The following is a 25752-nucleotide window of genomic DNA, read 5'->3' on the forward strand; positions in this document are numbered from 1 at the left end:
GCTTGGGAAACAAGACACTGAGTGGTGGGATTGCATTGTGATGCATGTATGGGATGACGAGTAGTGGCTGCAGAACTTCTGGATGCCCAAATCCACCTTCCTGGAACTGTGTGCAGAGCTCGCCCTAGCACTGCGGTGAAAGGACACCAGAGTGAGAGCTTCCCTGACTATGGAAAAGCAAATGTTGATCGCTGTGTGGAAGCTGGCAACTCCAGACTGCTACCAGTCCGTCTCAAATCAGTTTAAAGTTGGGAAGTTCACCATAGGGGTTGCAGTGATGCAAGTATGCAAGGCCATTAATCGCCTTCTGCTCTGAAGGACTGTGACTCTTGGTAATGTGCAGGAAATACTTGATGGGATTCCCAAACTGCGGTGGGGCAGTAGATGGAACGCATATCCCAATTTTGGCGCCAGACCATCTTGCGATGGAATGCATCAACCAAAAGGGCTACTTCTCCATGGTCTTGCAGATACTGGTGGATCACTGGGGCCATTTCACTGACATCAGTGTGGGGTGGTGAGGGAAGGTGCATGATGCACTCATCTTTCGGAACACTGTAATGTATAGGAAGCTGCAATGGACTTAAATTGCAGCTAGGGAAGTTTAGGTTGGCCATTAGGAAAAACTTCCCAACTGTCAGGCTGGTTAAGCACTGGAATAAATTGCCTAGGGAGATTGTGGAATCTCCATCATTGGAGATTTTTAAGAGAGTATTAGACAAACTACTGTCAGAAATGGTCTAGATAATACTTAGTCCTGTCGTGAGTGCAAGGGACTGGACTAGATGACCTCTTGAGGTCTCTTCCAGTCCTACAAACATATGATTCTATCTTTAAGAGCACAGGCCTGTTCAGAAAGCTGCAAGCAGGGACTTTCTTTCCAGACCAGAGAATTACTACTGGGGATGTTAAAATGCCAATAGTGATCCTGGGAGACCCAGCCTGCCCCTTATTCCCATGACTCATGAAACTGTACCTCAGCCACCTCGACAGCAGCAAGGAGTGCTTCAACTACAGGCTCAGTAGGTGCAGAATGACCATAGAATGTGCCTTTGGCCATTTGAAAGTCTGCTGGTGCGACTTACTCATGAGATTAAACCTCCATGGAAAAAATATCCCAGTGGTTATAGATGCCTGCTGTGTGCTCCATAATATCTAAGAAGCGAAGGGGAAAAAGTTTCCTCTGGGGTGGAGTGCAAAGGTGGAACGGCTGTCTGCTAATGTTAAGCAGCCAGATACCAAAGCTGTAAGAAGAGCTCAACTGGGAGTCTCCGAACAGAGATGGCTCCCAGATTCACACACACACCACGGGGAAGACGGATAGACACAGACAAGACAGTCCTCAAACCAGTTAAAGCACAAAAATAATAATTACCTGAGACGTCTGATTCCAGAAGCTGGATCCAAAGACCCCAACCCGAACAGAGTGGGAACCAACAAGTTCAGTGGCGTAGACTGCGCTGCTGCTGTGTACCTTTCTGTCTTGTGGAGGATCACTTGGACTAAGCGTCCAGGCGCCGGCTGCCACGATCGTCCTGCAAGGCAGTCAGGGATCACACAGCCTCAGTGAAGCCGCTTGCCATCTCGGTGGGACCTCCAAATTGTCAAAGTTTGACTCAGACTCACAATTTATCAGACCATTCTGTTTTATTAGCAAAGCTGCTCTGCTAATACATTTAGAAGTGAGCCCCCCGAGTGGGGCTTGTGTCTTTCAATTTATACAGTTTTTTGGAGAACAAGTTACAGAGAAGTTACAGACAAAAGAAGAAAAAGATTTTAGTCACCACCCTTCGAGACCCCTGAGACCAGTCACGTATCTTCAATTACCTGCCACCCTTAACAATCTCCTTTAACAGCTTCCAGTTAACTAATTGCCCTTCACACCTTCCATTCTGATGCCTGCTTCTTAGATGTGCTGGCTCTATCTTAATTGCTTGGAATGGACTTTCAGGTCATCTAGGCCAGTCCTTTGTGCAGAAGCAGAACGAAGTAGTGTACCTAGACCTTCAATGATGGGGATTCACAACCTCCCTTGGAAACTACTTAATAGAACACAAACTAGAATAAGGAAAGAACAGGTTAGCTAACTGTTCCAGCCAAGGGGCAATAATACCACTATCCGTAGTGGAACTACTACCTGTAATAAAAGCTTTTAGTACAATGTCATTGTTGTCACTATGCATCAGACACACACTTAATAAAGCAGTTATTTTTCAGAGTAGGGTAATTATGAATTGCCTATAAATAAGTCACCTATGGCAAAGAAAGTGATTTTATTTTTTTACTCAAATAAGAGCCTAATTCCTGACAGCACACTTGCTTTCCAGTGCCTTCTGTAATGGAGTCAGAATGATGTTATGTACTAGCTTATGTTTCCAAGGAATTAACTCGATAGTTTAACATTGTTTCACTCCAAGATAAAGCCCCTTTTGGGCAGTGGTTTGTAAGTTGTGTATGTTAGTTTTAGGTGTCTTATACTCTCATCACTGAAACAGGTTTAATTGAAAATGTTTAATTTGAGACCACAGTGGTCTTCAGAGTAGCAGCCGTGTTAGTCTGTATTTGCAAAAAGAAAAGGAGTACTTGTGGCACCTTAGACGAACACATTTATTTGAGCATAAGCTTTTGTGAGCTACAGCTTACTTCATGCATCCGAATGCATCCGATGAAGTGAGCTGTAGCTCACGAACGCTTATGCTCAAATAAATTGTGTTAATCTCTAAGGTGACACAAGTACTCTTTTTCTTCGTAGTGGTATTGTAAACTAACTTTAATTATTTCTCCTCTGAAAAGAGTGACTATTTTAAAATGCATGTAGATTTCCCACAAATGCAGACTTCTACTGCATAGAACACGCTGACCTCTATATAATTTACTGGTGGACCCGACCAGTTATTTTAAGAAGGCTGTCTAATTTTGGATAGATATTCTCTCCCATCTTCTTCCTCCCCCCACCCCCCCATGTAACTGAATATCAGCAGGCTAACTCCATAGTTTGATCCTGGCCTGTGGCTAACTGTTACTAAATGTACTGAGTTACATCACTGGTACGATGCACCAGCAATCCCACTGCTAATTACAATATTTAATCATAATCTTATATGTTGTGATTTATAATTAAATTGGCCATAAAATATCAGTTGAGCATGTGACAGTGTACTTGCAGCAGCAGCAGGATTACGTATTGGACCAAAAACTGGTCTCTCGCATAGATGGAAAAACACAAAAAAGCTTTACAGACCATCATGTAAAATACCTTCTTACAGCAACTGTATACTAATGGTTTATAATTATTTCTCATTCTATTAAAACATAAACTGAAAAAAACCCTGTATGTTCAGATAACATTATGTCAATTGTTAGGAAACTTGAGAATGTGGTAGGCTTTTTCATCTTTATCAGATGACATAAACCAGGAAATTCAAAGATAAAGCTTGATACTCTCCTTTTCTCTGTCAAGGAATTTTTAATAACTTACAGTATTTATTTATACGTATGGTTCAATTTCTAGATTTCCTGAATCATTTCTGTTTATAACTTACCTTACTTCAAGAGCATACATAACTAACTCCTTTTAGGTATTTTCGTATAAAAATAGGGTAGCGGTTAATGGAATCTTTGTGGGGAACTAAATTAAACATACTTTAAAACAGTAGTTTTTCTGTAATTTAAGCTTTGTCTTAATTGCCTAGATCTCAAAAACTTGAAAGAAAAACTTAAGTAAAATGTGGGGGTCTGAAAAACGTAGAATTAGGTAGTAAACATATGCTGATGCAATCACACGATACAAATGCATTCTTGATCTTTTTTGGCTCTAACATGGGACTGAAGTCTGAAAAGATATGGATGTGTCTTAATTATCTGTTTATCTTAATGAGAAAAACAAGTTTTTACTACTGAAAGCAGTGCATACTGAAAATAAGTTATGGAAGTTTCTAATCAACAAATTGTCATCAAGTTCTGATTATAGAATCTCTTTGCTACTTAAACCATCAGCCAAAAACAAAAAACCCAAACCATAGCTTGATATTGTCTCAAATTCCAACTTGATTTTTCAGCCCTGGTATTTAGTTTTCAAGTAAAATGATTAATTTTACTGAGAATAAAATATGTAGAACATTGCAACTTTATGAAGTCTTTGTCAGTCATGTTTTGATTATAACAAATCTTACAAACGTTTGTAGTGTTGTATCAAGTATATTATATTAATCAGTTTTGGCTTTATACTGAGAACTCTAGTTTTTGTTTTGAGCATTCAGGTTTGTGCTCCCCAGGCATGAGCCCAGAATCTTTTAGCCAGCAGTGTCAATTGGGGCTGTGCATTTACCCATGTACTGTCTCACCTCCTACAACAAAGGTAAAGGGTAGAACAGCTGCAAACACCACTCCATTCCTTCTCACTGCCCACTGTGAGTGTCATTCTCCTTTCTTCATAGTTTCTAGATAGTTCAGAATGATAGTTACTGTAGTTTTTGATCAGTTTTATTTGTCTATTGGTTTAAAAAATAAAAATGAAGCAATTTATCACCTCAGTACAGAGGAGTAGGCCCAATGACAGAGAACAGATCTCTAGGTTTTAAAATCTGTCTTGCTTGTCAGACTGCTATACCTGCTAATGATGTGCCTATAAAATGCTTGTTTTGTTTAGGGGAGTCTAATTGCTAGCAAGTGTGCCACTTGTACCTCTTTTCCTAAGTGCACAGAGAACTCATGATGCCCGTTAACAAAATATTTTCAATAGAAAGGTCTACGTGGGGCATGTGTGACTTAGGGGTATCCTCTTGGGAGCAGTCCCTTCTGCTTCAAAGCAGGTTTCAACAAGTGGTCCTGGCTACAGGAGCTGCCAGTCTGAGACATGAGAGATCTTCTAGCCATGAGGGACCTCATGCTGCTATCGAGCATTCTGAGCCTTCTAGTCAGCCCTCCTTGGGTTAGTCTTCCCTTCCTGGAGGCAGGGAAGGACAAAGATCTCCAGATGGGACTCAGGGCTGACTGCAGTCTGATACTGACCAAGAAGAAGGCCAAGAGTCCTCATGCTAACTTGTCTAAACAGGTTTTTTTTCAAACTGCATCACAACCAGGAACCTTCAAAGGCTGGTGGATCATATTCCTTGGTGACCTACATCGCTTCCTCAGTACCGGTGGCATCGATATTTTATACGTTGTAGCATACAATCTGACAAGACTTCTCCTGGGACTCCACACTGGTACTATTGATCACTGTACAGAACAGAAACAGGGGGAGAACATCTGACTTTTCTAGTCAAGTCAAGCCTTATAAATATTTCAAAATATCATGTTCTTCATTAAGTAAGCATCTATTATTTTCAGTCTAAAATGGAGCAAATGCCAGTATTTACTTTTCGCCAACCATCAGTAGTTTGTTGTAGAGAAAGCTTTCGCCTTAATTCTTTTTGGTTTTAGTGCCAAGAGTATTTTCTGGACTAGTTCAACCAAAGTTGAAAATCAAATTGGGAGTTGAAAAAAGCAGGAAAGCTTGTTTTCCTCTTCCAATCTATAAATAAAAATCAGGTGGGAGAGGATGAGATCTAGTAATTCTGATAACTTGGAAGGACATGGGGCCAGATTTGCAATATATGTAGGCACCTAAAGATGCAAGTAGGTGTCACTGGGATTTTCAAGAGTACCTAAGGTTAGGCACTCCTAACAATCCCACTAGGCACCTTCTGCATTTTTAGATGCCTATAATTTTGAAAATCCTATTTGCATAGGCAGCGTCTTCACTAAGCTCTAAAGCAGCGCAGCTGTACCAGTGCAGCTCCGGAGTCAGATGCAACAGATTACAAAATACCATTTTTGGGTCACTTTTCTAGGTGGAACCACTCATCATTCTTTAAATGTATGCATCAGTGGAAGTTGGGGACTGCATGGGTTCTACACTGACAAAGTGAAGGTCAACTGCATGAAGTTGGAAGTGGCTCTTTTGCAGTCCATGACTTTGTCTCATTTGTCTTTTTTGTTAGTCCTGGGACAAAGTATAGTCACTTTCCTTTAAAATTAGGTTATTCACTGCACTGCCCACCTTGTACCAAATAACAAGCTTCTGAGGGAATGCAAATCAAAGCCACTTTTTTTAATCCCTGAGCCCCTCAAAAATAAGTCTCCCATACCATGCATATCATTTCTCTACTGCTGTAAATAGGACTGTACATACCATGCCTCTCATTTTTCCCCCCACAATTTGTTTTCTCCAAATTATCTCAATATTTTTTTCTATATGAACTGTCAGTGATAAATCCCTTCATCAAGACCATTACGGGCTGTTGGCAGCCTTCTTATTTAGGAGTGTTTTGTAATAAATCATAATTAAGTGTCTGAGATTATATGCCAAAAAAGCCTAACCCAAGTTTTCATGCAAGAACTCGTATGTCCAGAACAAACACCCCTTTTTGTTTGTTTAAACAAACAAACAAAAAAAACCCCTCAGGTCAGAGATGACTGATTTTTAAATCGCCAATTTAAATTGGCAAGCGAGAACACTAACTTAAATAATTGATTCTGTTCTTGTTTAGTATTTGTACTTTTTAGTTACTTTCCTTTTTTAAAAAAAAAAAATTGTCGTTGGTATTGCCATTAAAACATGTTGGTTTGCAACCAAATACTGTGTAGCCTTTACACTGAGGATATGTCTATACTGTATTCACAGGCTGTGATTGCAGCTCAGGTAGACATACCCTAGTTAGCCTGGGCCCAAGAGTAGTGAAGCCATGGCAATGCAGGATAACCCTGTGAGTAATTACCCAGAATTCTGGGTGGGCTTGTAGTGCATGCTGAAGCAGCTTCATTGCTCCGGAACCTAAGCTAGCTTTAATCTAGCTAGTTTAGTTTACCAGCATTTGCTCCATTTTAGACTGAAAATAATAGATGCTTACTTAATGAAGAACATGATATTTTGACAGTCTGTTTGTGAAGTTTTTCTGTTGAAGAATTGCCACGTTTAGGTCTGTTAAGTGACCAGAGAGGCTGAAGTGTTCTCCTACTGGTTTTTGAATGTTATAATTCCTGATGTCAGATGTGTGTCCATTTATTCTTTTGCGTAGAGACTGTCCGGTTTGGCCAATGTACATGGCAGAGGGACATTGCTGGCACGTGATGGCATATATCACAATGGTACCCATAGGAGAACACGGCAGTCTCTCTGGTCACTCAATAACAGACCTGAAAGTGGCAATTCTTCAACGAAAAAACTTCAAAAAGAGATTCCAATGTGAAACTGCAGAACTGGAATTAATTTGCAAACTAGACACTATCAGATTAGGCCTGAATAAAGACTGAGAGTGGTCAGGTGATTACAAAACCTAAACCTAATTTCCTCCTACTGTTACTCTCACCTTCTTGTAAACTGTTTGAAATGGGCAACTCATTACCACTACAAAAGTTATTTTTCCTCTCTTGGTATCCTACTGTTAATTGAATTGTCTCGTTAGACGGACCTCACACTTGGTAAGGCAACTCCCATCTTTTCATGTATTTATACCTGCTCCTGTATTTTTCACTCCATGCATCTGATGAAGTGGGTTCCAGCCCATGAAAGCTTATGCCCAAATAAGGTGCCACAAGGATTCCTCGTTGTTTCTTCTGCTAAGGATACTTTTTTATTACTATGGAGTTTGTGTGTTTTGTAGGTTTCTCTTTTCCTGATAGTTGGTTTATATTGCAGGGAATTATTACTGTGGACTGGGATTATTCAGAGCTACATGCTAACTGCAATTTAGGTAATATCACACCTATGCAGCAAGTCCCATGGGGCTTGCAGATTAAGTGACTACTGTAATATATTTAAAACTTCACTTGGGTTTTAAAGATATTAATTCTTAGTTGTGTATGTGTATTAGAAGTAGTTACCGCATATGCCCTGCAATAGCATCTTGAAAATAAATGCTTTTTCTCTGCATACTTCATGCAATGCTCATCTGTTCCTTTATTATCTATTTCTTTTCATCTTGCTAAAACCAGAAAGATTCAGAATTCCTTGTCAGCAGTTACGGTTTTCTGATTATGTAATCTACCTGTGATGTGACTGAATTATTAATCTGAGCCTTCTGCTTGCTGTTTTTAATACTTTTATTTCTACATAGTGTGGAACAGGGAAATTTGTGAGTTTGGAAGGCATTCTATCTTCTAATCCTGACTGACTTGCTGCATAGCCTTTGGGAAATACCTTAATCTTTTTGCCTCAATTTCCCCTTTTGTAAACCCGGATAATACTAACTCTCCCACTTCAGACCAGCTTTAAGGATTTATTAGTGTTTTAACAGTGCTTTGAATGAATAAAATGTGCTAAGTATTATATAGCGTCATGATGTATTTGTCACTTTGCATAATTTTACTTGTTCTGTACAATCCAGAAAAACTTTCAGTCTAAATGAAGACCGGGACAACAGGAAAACCTTCTGTTAGCAATTACTATTAACTCTTTAGTTTCTAGGAGTTAATCTTGCACTCAACCACTTGCAAAAACTAGAATTTACCTTCTTGTATTTCTTCTGTAAGGACATTGGTAAGGAAAGGAAAAGTATTTTTTTGTTTTTCTTTTTGTTTTCATTTTGTTCATCTTTTTTTTCCATATACTTAACAAATCAACACTCTTTAAAATGAGCATACAAACTGTTTCATCTAACACACATTGAAAAACAGTGTCTTATGTTGTAAATGTTTGCTCCTAATGCATCACAATAGAATGCCATGACACCATAAGACAAGTTCCAGGCTATAGACAGAATTGTTTAAGATGCAATTGAAAAGAGATTATAGTGCCTAAACGTTTCCTTATCTAGGTTTTTATATGGATTTTCCTTTTTATTCAAACATTTCCAAGGATTTGAAACGTTCGTTACCAGTTGGGCTTGGTCTCTCAGAAACCCAAATAACATCTCATGGCTTTGACAGCACCAAAGAGGGAGTCATTGAAGCAGGGCCATTTCAAGGTAAAAACTATACTTACATGATTTTTACATTTCAACAATTTACCTGATTTAGGCATATTTTTAAAGGCATAGCCTCTTAAGACCCTCTTCAAACTCTAGCTGCTTTACACTTCAGCATAAATAGCAATTATTCTGATGTGCTGTGTATACCTTAGGTGTGAAATGTGTGTTCTCCTCAGTTGCTGGGTTGCTAAAATGAGAAATTGATAACTGCTTTTCTGGGGGGTTTAATGACAACTCATAGCAGATTAGCCTATTTAACTAGCCTGCAGTTAATTTTAATAGCTCCTTTCCTATAATCATGCTGGATTTCTTAATTGAAAGATTCTTGGTGTTATAAAAGTATGTATGCTATTTGATGGATACCGGTAATATTAAGAAGGGAAAATTGAGATTATAGTAAAAACTCTATACATAATTAGAGCTATATAACTAAATGATTGTTGGAGGTATTGTTCAAGTTGTAAACATAGCTCAGATCAGTCCCACTATCAGTTACCACTCCACTTCACTTTTCTAAAGCAAATAGAATTACAGTGAAATCCTCTTTTCCCAGCTCTTTAGTAGGTTGTTCCAATGAGACTAAATTGTTTCCTTTTTATTGTGATGTATATGTTGTAAAGGTTCTTAGACACCAAGCATAAGAATCAGTCCTAAAAATACTACAAAAATTTCATTGTATTGAAGATGGATCCACCATTTTACTTGCTCATCATAGAGCTGCAGGTTTCTTTAATTTGAATGGATTTATTTAAAAACTAACCTTGAGAAATGCAAAATTATTAAACAATCCAATAATAGCACTTTCTCCTTAATCTTCTGTCTGAAAATAATAAAGGAAACAGGACATAAATGAAATCTTAAACTATTATATATAGTTTTACTTTATCTTGAGCAAGATTATGAATTTAGAAAATCTGACTGAATATTGAGTGAGCAGCTGTGAGACGGAGTCTTTATAGTAAAAGGTATAACTTATATATATCCTTGCTTTTATAAATAGAACCTTAAAAATGAAGCAAAAAAGTACAACTTGTTACATATGTCTTGGTGGCTCATGAGTGTTTGATGAAATCTTCAGTACAGCTAACGAAAAGCTGCATAAATCATAAACACTGCTTGCCATCCCTTTTTCATTTCATTCTATCTATAAGGCAGTAATACACTAGTTTAACAGAGTAGGTACAACAGAACTACTACCAAAATAAAGTGCACAGGACATTGTTCAAGCTATGCTAATAATTCTGAAATGTCAAAAATGCTTTACAATGTAGGCAACAAAATTATTAATTTTCATTTGTTGTAGAAACTGGGAACTTCATGCTTTCTCTCTGTGAAACATAGATTATTATCATTAACTAACCTGAATTTAAAAACAATATTTCAATCTTTCTCCAAAACGGTTACTTCAGATTATTTCTAATTGTTTTTCCCAAATGAATGGGAGATGATGGAAATAGGCTCTGAATAACCCGATAGACAAAAAGATAAAATATGATTGACGCTGAATTTTACGAACTTCGATTTTTGCTCAGTAGAATGCATAAAAAAAATACATGGGGGACGGGGGGAAGCAAAAATAAGTAGGGGTAGAATGAGGGAAGTGTATTGTGAACAATGAAGCTTAAGCGAAGTTGGATACTCTTCATAGAATATCAGGGTTGGAAGGAACTTCAGGAGGTCATCTAATCCAACCCCCTGCTCAAAGCAGGGCCAATCCCCAACTAAATCATCCCAGGCAGGGCTTTGTCAAGCCTGACCTTGAAAACCTCTAAGGAAGGAGATTCAACCACCTCCTCAGGTAACCCATTCCAGTGCTTCACCACCCTCCTAGTGAAAAAGTTTTTCCTAACATCCAACCTAAACCTCCCCCACTGCAACTTGAGACCATTACTCCTTGTTCTGTCATCTGGTACCACTGTGAACAGTCTAGATCCATCCTCTTTGGAACCCCCTTTCAGGTAGCGGAAAGCAGCTATCAAATCCCCCCTCATTCTTCTCTTCTGCAGACTAAATAATCCCAGTCCCCTCAGCCTCTCCTTATAAGTCATGTGCTCCAGCCCCCTAATCATTTTTGTTGCCCTCCGCTGGACTCTTTCCAATTGTTCCACATCCTTCTTGTAGTGTGGGACCCAAAACTGGACACAGTACTCCAGATGAGGCCTCACCAATGTCGAATAGAGGGGAATGATCATGTCCCTCGATCTGCTGGCAGTGCTGCTACTTATACAGCCCAAAATGCCGTTAGCCTTCTTGGCAACAAGAGTACACTGTTGACTCATATCCAGCTTCTCGTCCACTGTAACCCCTCGGTCCTTTTCTGCAGAACTGCTGCCTAGCTGTTTGGTCTCTAGTCTGTAGTAGTGCATGGGATTCTTCTGTCCTAAGTGCAGGACTCTGCACTTGTCCTTGTTGAACCTCATCAGATTTCTTTCTTTTGGCCCAGTCCTCTAATTTGTCTAGGTCCCTCTGTATCCTCTCCCTGCCCTCCAGCATATCTACCACTCCTTCCAGTTTAGTGTCATCTGCAAACTTGCAGAGGGTACAGTCCACGCCATCCTCCAGATCATTAATGAAGATATTGAACAAAACCGACCCTTGGGGCACTCGGCTTGATACCAGCTGCCAACTAGACATGGAGCCGTTGATCACTACCCATTGAGCCCGACGATCTAGCCAGCTTTCTATCCACCTTACAGTCCATTCATCCAGGCCATACTTCTTTAACTTGCTGGCAAGGATACTGTGGGAGACCGTATCAAAAGCTTTGCTAAAGTCATGGAATAACACGTCCACTGCTTTCCCCTCATCCACAGAGCCAGTTATCCCATCATAGAAGGCAATTAGGTTAGTCAGGCATGACTTGCCCTTGGTGAATCCATGCTGACTGTTCCTGATCACTTTCCTCTCCTCTAAGTGCTTCAGAATTGATTCCTTGAGGACCTGCTCCATGATTTTTCCAGGGACTGAGGTGAGGCTGACTGGCCTGTAGTTCCCCGGATCCTCCTCCTTCCCTTGTTTTAAAGATGGGCTCTACATTAGCCTTTTTCCAGTCTTCCGGGACCTCCCCCAATTGCCATGAGTTTTCAAAGATAGCGGCCAATGACTCTGCAATCACATCCGCCATCTGCAGTGCATCCGGCCCCATGGACTTGTGCTCGTCCAGCTTTTCTAAATAGTCCTGAACCACTTCTTTCTCCACAGAGAGCTGGTCGTCACCTCCCCATGCTGTGTCACCCAGTGCAGCAGTCTGGGAACTGACCTTGTTCATGAAGACAGAGGCAAAAAAAGCATTGTGTACATTAGCTTTTTCCACATCCTCTGTCACTAGGTTGCCTCCCTCATTCGGTAAGGGGCCCACACTTTTCTTGTGCCAGAAGCCAAGAAAACTTAAAGAATGAAAAGTTGTTTGTAGCTTGCTTACATTTCATGATTAGACACTGCTCCTGTATTAGGATCCTTGTGGACAGACCTTTGTGCCTGCGTGAATCCAGCTGCAGAATTGGGGACATTAGTACCTGAGGTATTGCTGCTCTTATAGAACATATCATCATACTATGACAAGATAGGGCAAGTTAAATAAGTGTCTTTCAGCCTTAACTTTGTTTGTGTGTGCAGATTAATGATGTTGCTAAAAATGTTATGCTTTGCTCTTACAGTTGGAATAATGAGGTGAGACAAATTCTCCATGCTACAGGGACATATATAAGAAACATATGCTGAGTCTTGCTTCAGTTATTTAAAGAGCTCTTTTGGGATGTTACTGAATTAATAAAGTATAACTTTTGTGGATGCTATTAAAGTGTACATAATGTCTACAGGCACATTGACCCATTAGATCCTTATGCAGCCTTGAAAAAATGTTATGAAAATTAACATGCTCCGGCACAAAATTGACTTGCAATACAATTGCAATACCATGATGATTGTTTGGGGGCGAGGAGGTTATTACAGATTTTAGTCACCCATAAGAAAAAGGATTTTGTCCTGGGCAAATGGGGTGAAATTTTCATGGTTGCCTCTGTTCAATTAAATTGACTATTTTACTATATGCTTTCCTTGATGTGGAAGAGTATAAAGCCATGAGCTGTATGATTTGTTAAAATATATATAATAGCTTTGCGAGCACAGCACTCTTACTGTTAACACAACATTGATTATATTAAAAATATTGAGTTACGGGCAATGTTTTTAGTAGTCCTTTTTCTTCGAGACAGAGAACCACACAGGTTAACGTTTTAACAACCTAATGGCTTAATCCTGATCTCAGATGTCAGGCATTCTTGCTGCATATTATAGACATATAGCTACTGCGCTCCATTAAAATCTGCTCCTGCACCTGCTTATCTGAAATTAGAATTGAGTCCAAGTATCAACCCTCAAGGTTAGGAGTATTACATGGTAATGGTAGAGTGACTTTTACTTAGATAAGAAAAATCAGAGTTCAGCTGAAAAGCAGCCATATTGAACAGTATGAAAGTCATTTTATTTGTTTTCTTTCCTGCCTCCTGTATCTGGCATTTTGTATTTTGGTTGATTACTTCCAGTCATACTGCCAATTTCTTTTAAAGAAAATACACGATTAAGTCAGGAGTAACTTTGAGGATTCCATATTAACAGCTACTCCTTTCTGATATATCACTACCAGAAATTCCAAGAACTATTCCATACACTATTCTAGTTTTGTGTTGATGTTACACATATATCTCCCAACACTAAAAGTTACCTCTGTACATAAAAGTACGCATTTTCTGAGGAAAGAAGATGATGGGTTTTCATGGTTAAATGTGTCCCCTTTTCAGGTTCCTCAGCATCATCCATATCATCCGTTATATCTCCTAGCAATGCAGCAGCTAGCAGACTGGCTGGACAAGGGAGTGATTTAATTATTCCCACAGGTATTCACAACACTGACTGGATAATACCTTTGTTAGTTCCACTAACACCTTTGTTACACTAACTCCTACTGTCTGTAATAATTTTACTTTTTTTTTAAACTAGGTGGATATGTAATTCCTGCTTTTTGGTGGTTCTGTCACTTCTGGGCTTCTACAGTTTGCAAAGTAACCTATGCTTTTCATTCTGAACAACTTTTCCTGCTCCAAAGCATTAAGTATAATCTGTACAGCTCTTTACTTTTTATCAACAATAAATAAAAACAAATACTTTAGGTCTAATTGTTAGAGCTAAAGCAGTCAACTTTTTTCTCTCTGCCAGTCAAAACAGTGACATATATTCTGATACTCCAAGTATGAGATTGGAGTTCATAACACCCAAACTGGGCTTTGTCCCGACTGACTCTGTGGCTTTGGTCAAGTTAGTTAAGATCTTTGTGTCTGTTTCCTCCTCTTTAAAATGGGGAGAATACTTAACTACCTCAGAGGGGTGCTGTGAGGATTAATTACTTGTATAAACATTGTTTTTAAGGTGTAAATCACATGTTGGTGCTCAGTGCTATAAAGGAATGTCTGGAGATATATGCAGAAGTATACTGTTTTTACAAACCCTTGTTAACCCTAACGTTGCCAGGTTATTTGTAATATACAGAGTGTTCTGCATTATACGAGATGTGGCAGGTGCAGGGATAGTCTTTCTCTCTTTTTCTCTCTCCAGTTTAAATGGGCCTTCTGAATAATTGCACCTTCATATGCCAATCGGTCTTCTGCTAATAATTCAGTTTTTCAGCTTGGAATGCTACTGGAAAGCCTAATGACTAAACTTTCTCCTTATATAACTTGCTTTTTTTCCTACCTAAAGAGGGACGGGGGGCCACTGTCAAGTATCCTTTTTTAAATAGCTTAGGTTTTTAACTCTCATGTGTATAATACTTCCTTAGGAACTTGAAGAAAAACATTTCCATACTGACTCTGTCTTGCCTTTGATGACAGGCATTTTATTTTGCTTTTTTCTTTAGAAGTGAAGTCAGCAAGGCTCTGTATATGCTACTAAGTACACTAACATAGCATGAGGAGCCACGTGGAGTGTATGTAACTCTGGGAATTCATCCATGTACTAACAAACTACCTTGCTCTTCATGAATTTTTTTTTTCATTTGTACAATTCTAAAGAGCCCTTGGCATAACTTGGGTGGTCAGTGCATATGTGGCAATGTAGGGTGCTGCCAACAAAATGGCAGCAACATTTTTTACCATTTGATATTGGGAGTCAGCTTTTCAATTCAAAATCAAAAGGTGCAATTTGAATAACATTCCATACTGACTGGTACCTGCAAAAAGTAGGGACTGATTATAGTGTACTGATGGTGACCCTTTATTCTGTTTCACTTCTTGCTATGGTTTCTTTATTGCTGATTTTGAATGAGGACTAATGAGTTCCACTATCTTCGTGAATGAGGACCGAATAAAACTATGAAGTACACTAACCTCTTTACATGTACAGGAGAGTTATGATTCTCCTGTTAGCCTCAACATGTTTAGTTAAAATTAACAGCAGCATGATCTAGAAAAATGTGAATGTCTTACTCTTATGTTAACAAATATTGTTTTGACAATTCTGTACATCTTAAGTTGGCTGTACTTGGTGGCAGCAATTTGATTGTACTTTGTATACTTCTGTAACTCACTAACAATGACTTGTTGTGTGTACAAGATTTTTAGGTTGGCTAATTCCAACAGGATGTTGGACTGTTAGAGGTTGCCTAAATGCTGTTTTAAAAACACTTTAAATAACTAAATAAATATCTGAATTACTTGTTGAGGGTAGTAAAAATTCTATACAGAAACACCCATGTAACTTCATCATACTTCCTTACTCAATTTAGTGTTTGCCTAAATTATTCACTTACACAAATATTCTGGATTGATTTTAAAATCAATATAGATATACTTCCCTTTATTGTATGCACTTGTAGGCCCGATTGTTTTCAAACAGCAGTTTTGTGCTAGTCTTTCATGTCCATTTACCTAGCACAGCTCACGTAAAATCTAGTTAGATTCATAATTTTCTTTTCCATGCACAAGTGCTGTTTTATGACTCTTTGGATTTGCAGTTATATGCTTGACTTCTTAAAAAAAACATGGGCCCTAAAGATTTTCTGTGTCTTACTTGTTCAGGTGGTATAAGAATGCAGCAGAAAAGTGGGCCAGTTGTTCTAGCAGATGAAGTAAAGAATCCAGCAATGGAAAAATTGGAGCTTGTGAGAAAATGGAGCCTAAACACTTACAAGGTTTGCAAGTTTACACATGTAAATTTGTATTGCTGTTTCCAGTCTATTGCTAATGTAAATTAAAATTTCTAAACGTATCATATTGCAGCATACAATATGTTAAAGGATGCAGCATTTTATAGATAGCTAAAAATCTGTCCTTGTTCTGGAGAAACATATATTATGAACTGATATGACTTGGTAAACTAGGCCTCTTACTGATTTGTTGTTTTCCCTCAAATTTTTTTAATCTAGGTTAGAGTTCCAGAATCTTCTGTCAGAACCTACATATGTGCAAGATTATGTATAGATCTCTTAATTTTTTATGATGCAATGATAGCTTTTAAACCTTATTTACATGACAAAATAGGGAGTAGATTATATTTTTCCCACAAACAAATTTACTTGAGCTAAAACAAGTTTAGTGAACTTCAAAACGAATGTGTGAATCCTAAATTTTATATGATTTCTCATTGGGTAGCATTAGCTGTAATAAAAATGTGAAATACTGTTGTTTTTATCACAAATTATCTAAACATTCTCTTAATTCATTGTCATTCATTTTCTGACCTTTCATCCCTGCTGGATTTTTTTCAGTTTTTGGATTTGAGGTTACATCCTGGTATCAAGGTGACTTTGAGATTTTTTGCTCTGATATTTTTTTCATATTTCCATGGCATTTCTTTGTGTTCAAGTGCACCCAATAACCTGAATTTGATGGAATAGTGCAGAAACAACTGCATAAGTAAAAAAAGGTGATGATAAAGCTTATTTATTTTGGTAGTGACAATTGCAAACTGCTCCCCCATCCTCCCATTTTTCAGGTCCTTGTTATAAGGATATACTTGTGCACTTGTGGCAGTAAACATACCACTGCTAAGAGTTCTAAATTTAGCCCAATTCAGAGCAGAGCTCCTTACTCTCCCTGAAAATTGGCTGACAGAGAGCTGGAGAGAAGGAATTGGGATTATATGTGTATCGGTCCATGTCAGGCTCTTCACCACTCCTGCGGCCTCTGGAGAGGAGAATGCTTTGGAGTGGAGAATCCCCACAAATCTAAGAACTCATCAAAGATACCAAGACACCACCCTCCCATCATTTGACTACCAGGGTCTCTGGTTGAACTGGACAGGAAACTGTTTTCCTGTCCTGCAAAACTTCTTGAGATTTCAACAATTTCCCCATTTTGCACTGGGATGAAACTAAAATCCTTTGACGTCTTTCACAAAAAAAACCCCCCAAAACCCTATTATAACCACTGGGCTCTCCAGTCTCTCAGGATGTGGGTGATGCAGGTTCAAATCCATGCTCTGAATCAGTCTTAACAAGGACTTGAACCTCAATGTCTGACGTCTCTGGTGAGTGCCCTTCATACCAGGCTATTGGCTATTTTGGGGTGGTGGGTGTGCGCTTGTTTCAACCAGAAATTCCATCCTGGACCTCAGAAACCTTCCCGATGAAAGTTTTGACAAAACTGGTAAGTTCCCACAAATTTTTTTGGCTTCAGCTGATAGGGAATTTTGATGAAATGGTTTCTCCCATCAAAAAATGCCAATCAGTTCTAATCATTTATGCTCTTAGATCTGTGTACTGACTTCCTCTTTGATAGGGGTGAGAACAAATGAGGAAATTTTTCAGTAGCAAATGTGATGCTGCTAATTGTAACTAGTTCAAAAGATTTGTTCAGGACAGAGGCCTGCATCTTTTTTTTTTTTTTTTTCTTGCTCAGTTCCATTGTTTCAGGAACTTCTGATTTCATTTAATCTAAATTGCAAAGGTCTGTCCAGCTGCTATTTCTTTCTACCGTGTTTCCTTTGAGAGGGAACTAATATTTTGCCTCCCCTTGTGAAGAAGTCCTTGGAAGCTCTCTCTACCCTCCAGTCAGATAGCCTGCCGACCCTTGGGATCTGAATTGGTACTCCATAAACTTTTATAGAAGGTTCTTTGATCTTGCTTTCTGTTCCACCTCTTACTAAAAGACTCCTTCCTGCTGGCCATCATCTTGGCCCAAAGTTGCAGACTGACTGCTCGTTCACTTAAATCAGTCTGCTAAAAAGAAAAGGTGGCTGAGGCACATGCAAAACCTTGGCAAAATTTCAAATATTCATTTGAAACATTATTTCTCTGCCAAGCTCTTTCCAAAGCCACATAGCCAGCTCAGAGAGGTCAGGCTGCATGTTTAACTTCCAAAAACAGAGAGAACAAAGCAAAACAAAAACCCATATTCGTTACTGCTCAGTGTGACAGCACTAAACTTTTTGAAACATGGAGTAGGATGCGTTTTTGCCTTAAAATCCAAAGGTTAAACATTATTGCTTAAAGCTGCCGGATGAGTTAGTTTGTGAATCCAAGTCATGTCTCTGAAGTACCTATGCTAGAACATTTTTGGGCTTTTTCCACCAAAAGAATGGGATAATTCAGGGCATACTTGGATAACATGCCTTCATTTGAAATCTGTCTAGCATCTATAGTGGTTGGTGGTTACATTTATGAACCCCTGTATTTCTGTTCTGCACCAGTAATAGTTTATTAATTTGGGAGGACAGTGCTTTGCTGTGTGTTGTTAGTGTGTTTCCTTGGTCCACCTCAGGGAGGTCACTTTCCTGCACTGTGGGTCTTTGAGGGCGTGTATGTGAAGGAGAAAAGGTCACTTACCTTGTGTAACTGCTGATCTGTGATTGTATGGAATCTACATAGCCACACCAAAATCTGCAGCCCCTAGTTGGATGCCCAAATACTTTCAGGCTTCTGGTGATGGAGAAATAGGTGACAGTTATTACGGGGGGCAGGGTGCTATTTATACCCTCGGCCCAAGGCAGGCATGCTTTCAACTAACACTGCACAGAATTGTTCTGTGGCTGCCTGTCTAGGTATGTAATTCCCACAGTGTAGCTCTGAACACATTTGTAAAACAGGAGTTACATCATCTAATAACCACCTTTAATGTCAAATGAATTAGCAAACTCTTGCTGTTACACACCTTGATGGAATTTATATCCTCTAACAGAGATCTAATAAATTTCAGGCTCTGACCTCTTCTTTCTACAGGCTACTCTACCTAGTTACCATTTAGAAATAATTCTTGCTTTGAAATGAATTATTGTGTAATCTGAATATAAATTCTTAAATCAGTCTTCTCAAATCGGACTACTACAGTCTGTTAGCCTTTCTCCCACTTTCTATCAGGATTCAGCCCGAAATTGCGTAGCCTGTAGGCCATCTCTATCTAATGATACTTCCTTCAGAATTTTTCCATTTGCCACTGTTGAGCTCTTCTAGCTTCATCATCCCTTGGGACTTCAGTGTCCATGTTGATTATTCTTATTACTGTTGTACTTAAAATACTGCACAGGATCTTTTCAGGGGGGATAAGGCAAAGCACCACATTTATTGGCAATACATGTATCAATCAACACTGTATCATATGCGTATGAGAGAGATATATAATATATATATTAATTACACTCATGCACTCACATACACACACACAAGCACACTCCGTCTTGTTGTTGGTAACAACTAGTTGCTCCCCTTAACTTCACTGGCCAGGTGAGTTAGATGGGGGAGGGGTGGAGCCGGGTTTCTGTCGATCCGGATTGATGCTCCGATGTTGACAAGACGAGACCCAGGGTCCTCTGCAAGACAACTCACATTTTATAGCAGCTTCCCTCTCGTGCAAATCTGTACCAGATGCAAAATCTGTGTCTGTGTCAGCTGGTCCTTTGTGGCGCTTCCTTCTGGGTGTTGTCTTAATGTTGCCACATTTATTTTCAAAGAGGGTGTTTTCAAAAGAAGGTGCTCACTTCTAACTCTCAAGGCCGTCAATATGTCTGATCTTCTTTTATGAGCCCACTTGACAAGTTTTATTTTTCTTGGGTCTGGTTTCCATCCCCTCTCCAACTGTTGCAGCTGTCTGGAGGTGCTTGCCTTCTACTCCTTATTCACTCACACCTCATTCATTCAACAGGGCAATTGATTTAAAGGGGGGGGGTCTTATTCTACTCCTAGCAAAAAGACATTTTTCTTCTACCTTAACTATACTTAGGGGCTATAACATTATACCACGGCTCAATACAAAGTTTCTATATAAGGGTTTGATACAAAGTTCCTGTATCAAAGGACTTGATACAAAGTTGTATGAAAATAGAGGTTATATGAAGAGGCATAATACAAAGTCATATGAAAATGATACACAATTATGCGAAGATGCTTAATGCAGAGATTTATCTACATTACCACTCATAGAAATAATATGCACACAACTTGTCACTCATAGAATATCAGGGTTGGAAGGGACCCTCAGGAGGTCATCTAGTCCAACCCCCTGCTCAAAGCAGGACCAATCCCCAATTTTTACAGCAGATCCCTAAATGGCCCCCTCAAGGATTGAACTCACAAACCTGGGTTTAACAGGCCAATGCTCAAACCACTGAGCCACTTCGCCTTTAGCTTACTTTCCGTTCCCAGGCTTTCTTAATGGTGTCTGCCAATTCTCCCGACTACTGTAGGGGTCATACCCTGAACACTGCAACTCCATTCATTCTGATACTGGGAGATGCTCCACTTGGGTGTGGGACAGGGGAGGAGCAGCTCGAAATTATGCCAGTAGAAGATTGGGTTTAGCAGAGCCGACACCCACCCAAGCAGTGGAAAGTGGATTTACCCAGGGCTAGGTTCTCTTGACTGTTACCTGGAAGACCCTGTATTAGTAATAGAAACTAAAGTAAACTCTAACAAGGACTAAAGTAACCAGTTCAGGCTGTGTCCTTAAACTTAGTTTTGCTGTCCAGCCCTGGACTGGTGAGAAGTCTGAAACTGGATAGGTCAGTTCTGAAAAACACATTCTAGAAACAAGTAGGGCAGTTTTGAATTGAATCTTGACATGAGTGGGGAGTAGGTGGAGTATTAGTGATTGTGGTGATGTGGTTCTGTTTGTGCATGTGAGAAGATATGGGGAGGGAGCATTCTGCACATGCAGGAATCTGAAGAGCTGGGGCTGAGGGAGGCCTTAAAGAAGGGAGTTGCATGTGAGAAGATATGGGGAGGGAGCATTCTGCACATGCAGGAATCTGAAGAGCTGGGGCTGAGGGAGGCCTTAAAGAAGGGAGTTGCATATGTGAGGGTCAGAAGATGAATTAACGTATGCAGTTGCAGCAAAGATTGAGTTGATGCAGTGGTATTTACAGGCACGGTGGCATAGGTGATGAAAGGAAGATTTGCGGACACGGGAGATGTGGAGGAAAAGGAGAATATAGCTTTGAGAAGAGTATCAAGATTAAACAGTCAAGATAAATGGGGGGGGCATTGATGATGATATAATGATGCAGGAGATGGACTTGAGCTTAATTTAAAATTTGAGAAACCATTTGGCAGTCAGCTAGTCTGAAATGGGAACAGTGTTGTCCACACCTGCAAGAGGATATTGCTTTTAAGGTTTATTTCTTAAACTCAGCATCTAGGTAGCAGACTGGCAGTCTGCATCAGTTCAGTGGTCCAGTTTTCTTTGATGTTAGCAGCAAGCATTGATTTTTGGAATAGGCCGGTTCTAGTCTTGAAATTCATATGATAAAGGGGCGAAGTCACAGCAGCATCCCCCTCTTTATCGATAGAACTTCATGCAAGTGTGAACATACTGGCCAAATTTCATTTTGGGTAACTATATTCTGCTTTACCCATATGCCTTTAACTTTTTCTTAGGAAAGTGTTTAATTTTTTATTTAAACAAAGCTTAAAACTAGTGATTTTTAAATCACCTTTTATTTAAGTCTATTCCATTCTCCCTTCTACCTTTCTATACCTGGAGAAAAAATAAATTCTCAGTTCTTAGGTCTGGTTTATATGCAGTTTTTGTACTGATATAACTATTTTGATTAGGACTGAAATTTTAACTGTAGAGGTATACCAGGCAAGGTGGATAAAAATCAATTATTTTTAAAATCAGATTTTTTTAAAATTAGGTTTATTTTTTATAAATATTTATTTAAAATTAAAATTTGAAATTGACTACTTATGTTAAGGCCTAAACTTATGATGATTAAAATTTAAAATATAAAAAATAAGCAGTACATATTTGTCAAGTTTTAAATAGTCATACCACTAAACTGATGGAAGTCACTAGCTAAGTATCTGGAGCCAGAGTTTAAGTGCTAAACCAGCTTCTGACAACAGTAGCTTCTTCTGCATGTGCAGAAAGAATATTTTATTCAACTAGTTCAGTTCAATGGCTAGTTCATTCAAAGTTAAGAAACGAACTGGGAGTTGAAAAAGCAGGAAAGCTTGTTTTCTTCCAATCTGTGGATAAAAGCTAGGTATGAGAAGAAATCTGCTAGTTCTAAAATCTTGAAGCATGGGGTGACTAAGCAAATTAGTTCATTTCATTAACTAAAGTTAATACACCCTTTGTTGGTTTAAATCTGTTAGTTTTAAATGCAGAATGTTTCAATAATTTTTTTCTTATCCATCACATTTAAGATAGCATGTAATGTTTTATTAAATGAAACTATTCTGTGCATTTTAATTGCATTTAAATTTCCATCTACGTACAGATAGACACAAATCACAAGTGAAAAAAAATTAATCTAGTAATTAACAAATGCAGCATTCACCATTTTCTAACCATGTAAAATTAAGAATGTGAATAAATCAAAGTTAAGCTATATAATTGCTTAAAGAAATGTGTTTAACAGTGTATCGTCCTGGTTAGCAAAAACATGCTCCAAATTGTATAAAAAGCTATATTTAGTTGCAATTCAACATGTTTTAATGAGAAGCAACCTTTCTTTAGGAAAATAACTAAAAAGTACAAATGCAAAACACGATTAAAATTGATTATTTAAATAAAGGTTTCCTGTTTGCTGATTTGAATCAGTATTAAAGCTGGTGATTTAAATCACTTCGATTTAAGTCAGTCTATCCTGATATCAGTACAATTGTGAGTGTGGATGTATAAAAGTATGTCTGGTATAAAAGTACTTATTCCCTTTCCTGTATGGATGTAGACAAGACCTTAGGGAGGATCTACGGATAAGAGATCAAGAGAAGATTCACTCTTTTCTATCAGTCAGTGCCATCAACTCTGTCCTTTGAGCAGATTGGTCAAGAATCATCAAGAATTCCCCAACGTGTTAAGCTATGTCTATACATACAGTGCTGCATCTGTACCAATATAGCTGCGCAGCTGCAGCTCGTCTGGTGAAGACACTCTATGCTGGTGGGAGAGAGCTTCTCCCACCAACATAGCGTTATGCACATGAACACTTATGTCGGTATAACTTATGTAGCTCGGGGAGGTGGTTTTTTCACCTCCTGAGTGCCATAAGTTATTCCAACTTAGGCTGTAGTGTAGATATAGCATTAGTTATCACAACGTCCTCTTTACATGGGAGACTTGTATCAAGTCCAAATGCTGGTACCCAGAGAAACAGTGGCACGAACAGGGAGGAGGCAATTTACATAGTCAGCTTTTTCATGTCAGGGTATCCTTTCACAAACTGATAGTGCCATGGTAGCACAGTAGAGCATAATTTTGCATGTATAGACAATTTCAAAACAGGCTATGTTACAGAATCTTGCCCTGGCCTCAAAAGATATAACATGTGTGATTCTGCCTGGGTGGACTTGATTTAAATCACTAGTCAGGAAGACTCAATCTAATCATGGATTTCTACATAAAAGTGCATTTTTGTTGGTTGTTATAACCTTAATACATATTCTTCACAACTCAGAGATAGATATTGGTTTTATTTTTAGAAGGTACACACGATACATTTTTTAAGTGATTTATTTTGAAAACTTTTCAGATTAGTTTTTCAGCTATATCGGAAAATGAATGATTGTTTGGTTATTTCATTTACCAAAGGTAATTGAAGCAGATATTTATGAAGTCATTGGGAGGTGAACTATCTCTAATTCAACAGGATAATCTTTAATATTTAGAGGATTTTCTTGCCATGTTGTATTAGGAAGAGAACATCACCAGACAGATATTTAAATTGTTTTATTTAATTAAAACGACGTTATGTCTCTGGATTTTTTTCTTCAACAGCGAACCTATAATATTTTAACAAAACAAGCACATGCATTCTTTAATTTAAACATTCAAGTTTTTTAAAATCAGGTTTGTTTTTATTAAAATTGTTTTTAACTAAAATGGTTACATGAAATATTTTTTTTAAAAACAAAAAATTAAATCGACTGTGTCAGCCAGGTCAACATGAGAAACTTAAAATATTGGCTTCTGCACCTTCATTTTCCTGTTTGTTCATAATCTGGAAAAGAAAAACAAGCTTTCCTGCTTTTTCAGGTCCCAAACGATTTCTCAATTTGGAATGAATTAGTCCAAAGGAAGAAAATATTCATTCTACACCAGCAGAAGAAGCTACTGCTGTTTAAAAGTGAGATTATCACTTCAACAATCTCTGAATCCAAGTGCATAAGTGACTTCCACCAGTTCACTGGTGTAACTTTCTTTAAAACATCATCAGCAAACATAGATTTCTTGAATGGTTCACCCTCAGCTCTGACGTTTATTATAATTGGCATTATGGAGGGATGATTGCTGGATGTCCATGTCATAGCCAACTCCTCTTCTTCAGCACTTAAAGTTTGACCCTGGTACCAAGTATTGAGAATATTGGCAAGAAAATGAGCTGTCCCATTTGTTAGCTAGTGCTTGTCCCATTCGTTTTTTTAATGCTTGTAATTTAACTCTGTCGTTGCATATTTCTCTTTTTCAGATCTCACTCAGTTCCTTCCAGATTTCAACAGCGTCAGCAATAGAACAGCTATTTCCCTGCATTTTGTTCCAGGCTACAGAAATAGGCTTCAGGGCACTCAGCATGTGTTCGCCATTTCTGTTAAGCCCAATGTTGAGAACTTTTGGCTGTGGCAGTGCCATCTTTTTTTTCCACAATTTTGTTCACAAACTGTCATCAGATTAGGCCAGTTCTTGATACAGTGCTCAAAACAGTCCACTGCTCAGTTCCATCGCACGTCTTGTGGGAGAGTTAGCTTGGTTCCTCCCACTTTTTTCAGAGCAGCTGCTTCAAAGTGGTGGTTACGGAAGTATTTTTCAATTTCAACAACATTAGCCTTTATTTCTGGAACAGTGAAGTCTTTGGCTAGGAGGTGCATCAAATGAGCACTGTAACTGTATGTTATTAGCTTGAGACTCTCTTCTAAATAATTTCTTCCCATCTTGGATACATTTGCAGCATTGTCTGTGACCAAGTTGTGTACTAGACATTTGATTTTTTTTTTTCCACAATGTGCTGCTACTTGTATTCTGCTGTGTGTGCATTTCCTGATGTATCAATTGTTTCTGTAAGGAAGACATTCCCTTCTTCTGTTGTCACACAAGCATACACAACAGGATCATTGTGGTCATTGCTCCACCCATCAAGACTGAGGTTAACAATTTCACCCTCTTGACCTTTTGCACACTGCTCAATTTCTCTTTCATACACTTTATCCAGCAATTGCCTGCGACATCTGCTCTGTTCTGTATCCTGGTCTTAATGATTGAACCATGTTAATGAAGTGTGGGTACTCAATCATACGGAAAGGAGTGTGTGTTGGATAAACAAACTGGGCAACTTTTTCATCAATTACCTCTTTTTGTAATCTGCTGGTTCTTATCAC

The 25752-nt window shown here is 38.7% G+C and overlaps 1 protein-coding gene across 4 annotated transcripts in view; it reads left to right on the forward strand.

The window, feature by feature from the left end:
* ARFIP1 (ARF interacting protein 1) overlaps positions 1 to 25752 on the forward strand; it is a 113789-nt gene that overhangs the window by 36513 nt on the left and 51524 nt on the right. For 3 of the 4 annotated variants that reach the window (XM_074951010.1, XM_074951008.1, XM_074951007.1), the window contains 3 exons: positions 8840 to 8948; positions 13751 to 13846; positions 16022 to 16134. In XM_074951010.1, coding sequence (XP_074807111.1) covers positions 8840 to 8948; positions 13751 to 13846; positions 16022 to 16134 — 318 coding nt within the window. The remainder of the gene's footprint in view (positions 1 to 8839; positions 8949 to 13750; positions 13847 to 16021; positions 16135 to 25752) is intronic. The other variant, XM_074951009.1, reaches the window with a different exon arrangement.

Source organism: Natator depressus, chromosome 4 (genome assembly GCF_965152275.1).
Source record: "Natator depressus isolate rNatDep1 chromosome 4, rNatDep2.hap1, whole genome shotgun sequence".
Taxonomy (NCBI): domain Eukaryota; kingdom Metazoa; phylum Chordata; order Testudines; family Cheloniidae; genus Natator; species Natator depressus.